Consider the following 3345-nt stretch of genomic DNA (forward strand, 5'->3'; position numbering starts at 1 on the left):
CGAAATGTTTTTTTTTTCTTTATAGACGAAATATGTGTGTGGACATATATATTAATTTATTTTGTGTTAATATTGATTGCTAGAGCAACTCTTTCTTAATTACAATCCTTAGTGAAATTTTTATATATTACACCTACACCCTTTATAGATATTATTATCAACATTATTTCATGAACAAAATCAAACATTTTAGTATTTATATAAAATTGAGATATTTTAGTCCTTAAGTAAAAAGGTATTACAGCATTAACATTTTTTTGAATTGTGTAAAACAATTAAACAAAACCAAGAGTTATATTCCTGAATGGCATACATCAGTTTTTTTGTTTGTTTTTTACAAGTTGTATGTCTAAATAAGTTATCTAAAAAAAAATATCTAAGATATCTAGGTGAGAAAAATATCTAAGATATTTTCAAGAGAGAAAATAAGGAAACAAATAACTTTTTTGATAAGTTAAAATTAACTTATTTATAAATTAAAAATAAAATTGACAAATTTTTGTAAACGAACTTTTAAAAAAGAATTTATATATAAATTAACTTCTAATTTATAGAAAAGAATTCTTTATTTATTTCTTAATTATTTTCATAAAAAAGATTCGTTTAAACACTTCTTAATAATTATAAACATCCTTATTATAACTTTTGCAACCAGTGAATATTATTTTATGACAACCTTTTATTATGAAGTTAACTATTTTGAATTTTCACTTCTAAACACTACGCAACTGTTTTTTTTGTTTTGTTTTTTTTTTATAGTAAGTGATGCTTCCATTATTTATTACTTATTTTTACGTTTGGAAAAATCCTAAATTATTATTTCATTTTTAAAAAAATCCTTGTATGTGTAGATTTTATATTAGATTTTTATTTGAAATGATTTAATCTAAGATTTAATTACTTTAATTTTTTATATTAGATTTTTCATATCTCAAATTTTAGGGACTTATACTTTGAAATACTTACAAAAATTTTCGTACTATATTTTTCTTAATTTCTTTAAAAATTATACTTACTAATGTATCAAAATTCATCGATATGACACATATTCAATATTAAAATAGATTAATATATAATGCAGTTAGATAGCAAAAAGTAAATCATGTACGTTAATCACACATTTCACAAATTAATGGGTCCCTTTAATTAATCAGCTGACTAACATATCATATAACATGTCAGGCCAACTTATTTATGTCAAAATAGATAAACCCACGGGAAATTTAGATCGGTTCGTTAAATTGAAAAAAAAAAATAAAGAACTTCACATAAACTTTAATAAATAACCAAAACTTTAGTCAAGCCCTTTATTCTATGATTTGAATTAGATAATTATTATTTTAAAATTGAAAGTAGTTAACGATAGTGATCGATTTGGTACAAAGGTTAATAAAATTGGTACACGTTATCCGATCACTAAGAGCAGAAAAGTATCCCATGTGCAAAAAGAAGGGAATCTCAACTCAACAACACAACTCCTTTGGCCTACAAACGTGGAAATGAATGAATAGGTGGCCAATGAAAGGGAATGAAAAAACCGAGTAACTGACTATAGTTTGAATTAACTACATTTCCTTTAACTAAGAATTAAAAATGGCAATCATTGTCGAACATGGATGCCACCAAGGCCAAAACAGTTGACAAATAACCACTCTCTCACTCTAATCTCAACGCCCAACACTTTATATAACACCCCTTCCTCCTACCAACAAAACATCCTCAAATCTCTAACACAACTTCAAAATGAGGCATTGCATTTCAATGCATTGTTTTTTCACACTGGCTTTGTTTCTGTTGCTGATCACAACCACCCATGCTATTGTTGTCCCAACCCAAAACCAACCCAGAAGCTTTGCAAACCAATTTATCATCCCCCAGAATGCAGCTCGTGCGTCGGTGAGGCAACGTCCCTTGGTGTGGGACTCCAAACTAGAACACTATGCCCAGTGGTATGCAAACCAGAGGCGCAGTGATTGTGCCCTTGAGCATTCGAATGGGCCTTACGGTGAGAACATATTCTGGGGCAGTGGCACGGGGTGGAAGCCAGCACAAGCTGTTAGTGCGTGGGTTGAAGAGCGTCAATGGTACAATTATTGGTACAATTCTTGTGCGGATGGACAAATGTGTGGACATTATACTCAGATTGTGTGGAACACTACTAGGAAGGTTGGTTGTGCTAGCGTTGTTTGCTCTGGAGGGAAGGGCACCTTCATGACCTGCAACTATGATCCTCCTGGTAACTACTATGGGGAAAAGCCTTACTGAAATTCTGTTATCATAAGCAGTGAGACAAGCCAATAATGTAATAGGATCCTGCCCATGTTCTCCTCTGCCATATTAGTATTGTCTGTTTGCCATGTGGGTTTAATTGTAGCTCTGTCTCGTGTCTCGAATCATGTAGCTACTCTGTGTCCTTCATATCAAATCTAAATGTCTATTAGTAATCTGCTTTCTTTTCGTTTCTTTTTGCCATTTTTTTATTTAAGCGAATTCGGAAATCATAATAGTTGCTCTTAGGAATCGGTTCAGTCCCACGTAGCATTTTAAAGCTTCTTTTGTTTTTTTTTTTTGCTTCTAGCTAGATTTGTGTCGTACTATGATCATCATAAGCTTATATCCGGTTTGTCTCGTCAATTAGGCCATTTCCTTTTGTACTTTTTTCATACCTTCTTAATTTCTACAATATATTAAACGCATTCTAGAAATTAACTTCAAGAATAATTAATTTCTTAGGCATAGACAATTTTTTTCATAACTGCTATGTATAACTCTCTTAAGTACTCCCGGTACTGTTTGCAATATATTTGATGATTAAAACAAAAAGTCATATAGAAGAGGCTATCATACTAGTCATTCAACACACTCTCCGATACCCTCTGTTCTCATTCAAAGAAAAATCAAAATATTTCTTTGATTATTGTTGTAAGGATTAGCATTTGATGTAGCTGGTCTAGCAGCAAGTACATGAGCAACTGCGTTAGTTTCTTTCTTATTAAACTTCACTTGAAAATGAGGAAATTGGGAAAGGATATGACTATAATCACTGATGATAGCTTCAGAGTATTCCAAACTTAGATGTTTTAGTCTATCCACCATTTTCTTGCAATTCAACATAAAAATTGCATTGGTTAACTGAAATGTACAACCCATTTTAAAACATTTAATAAGTTCAATGTCTTCCCTTCAACCACTTGCACGCAAGACATCATTCAATTTGTCTTGGCCTACACAAAAGAACCAATATCATCTCTAATGCAAAAGCCCAATCCTGTTTTTTTCATTTGCACATGGAAAATTGCATCAACATTACTTCACAAAGTCTAAGAGGTGCAGTCTAAACTGACC

General features: G+C 31.2%; 1 protein-coding gene across 1 annotated transcript; it reads left to right on the forward strand.

Moving 5' to 3' along the window:
* The first annotated feature begins 1681 nt into the window (after positions 1 to 1681).
* LOC137807363 (CAP (Cysteine-rich secretory proteins, Antigen 5, and Pathogenesis-related 1 protein) superfamily protein) lies at positions 1682 to 2444 on the forward strand. The gene has a single exon (XM_068607974.2). The coding sequence runs from the start codon at positions 1744 to 1746 to the stop codon at positions 2263 to 2265; it is 522 nt and encodes a 173-aa protein (XP_068464075.1). The 5' UTR covers positions 1682 to 1743; the 3' UTR covers positions 2266 to 2444.
* The last annotated feature ends 901 nt before the right edge of the window (positions 2445 to 3345 follow it).

Source organism: Phaseolus vulgaris, chromosome 3 (genome assembly GCF_051622355.1).
Source record: "Phaseolus vulgaris cultivar YP4 chromosome 3, ASM5162235v1, whole genome shotgun sequence".
Classification (NCBI taxonomy): Eukaryota; Viridiplantae; Streptophyta; class Magnoliopsida; order Fabales; family Fabaceae; genus Phaseolus; species Phaseolus vulgaris.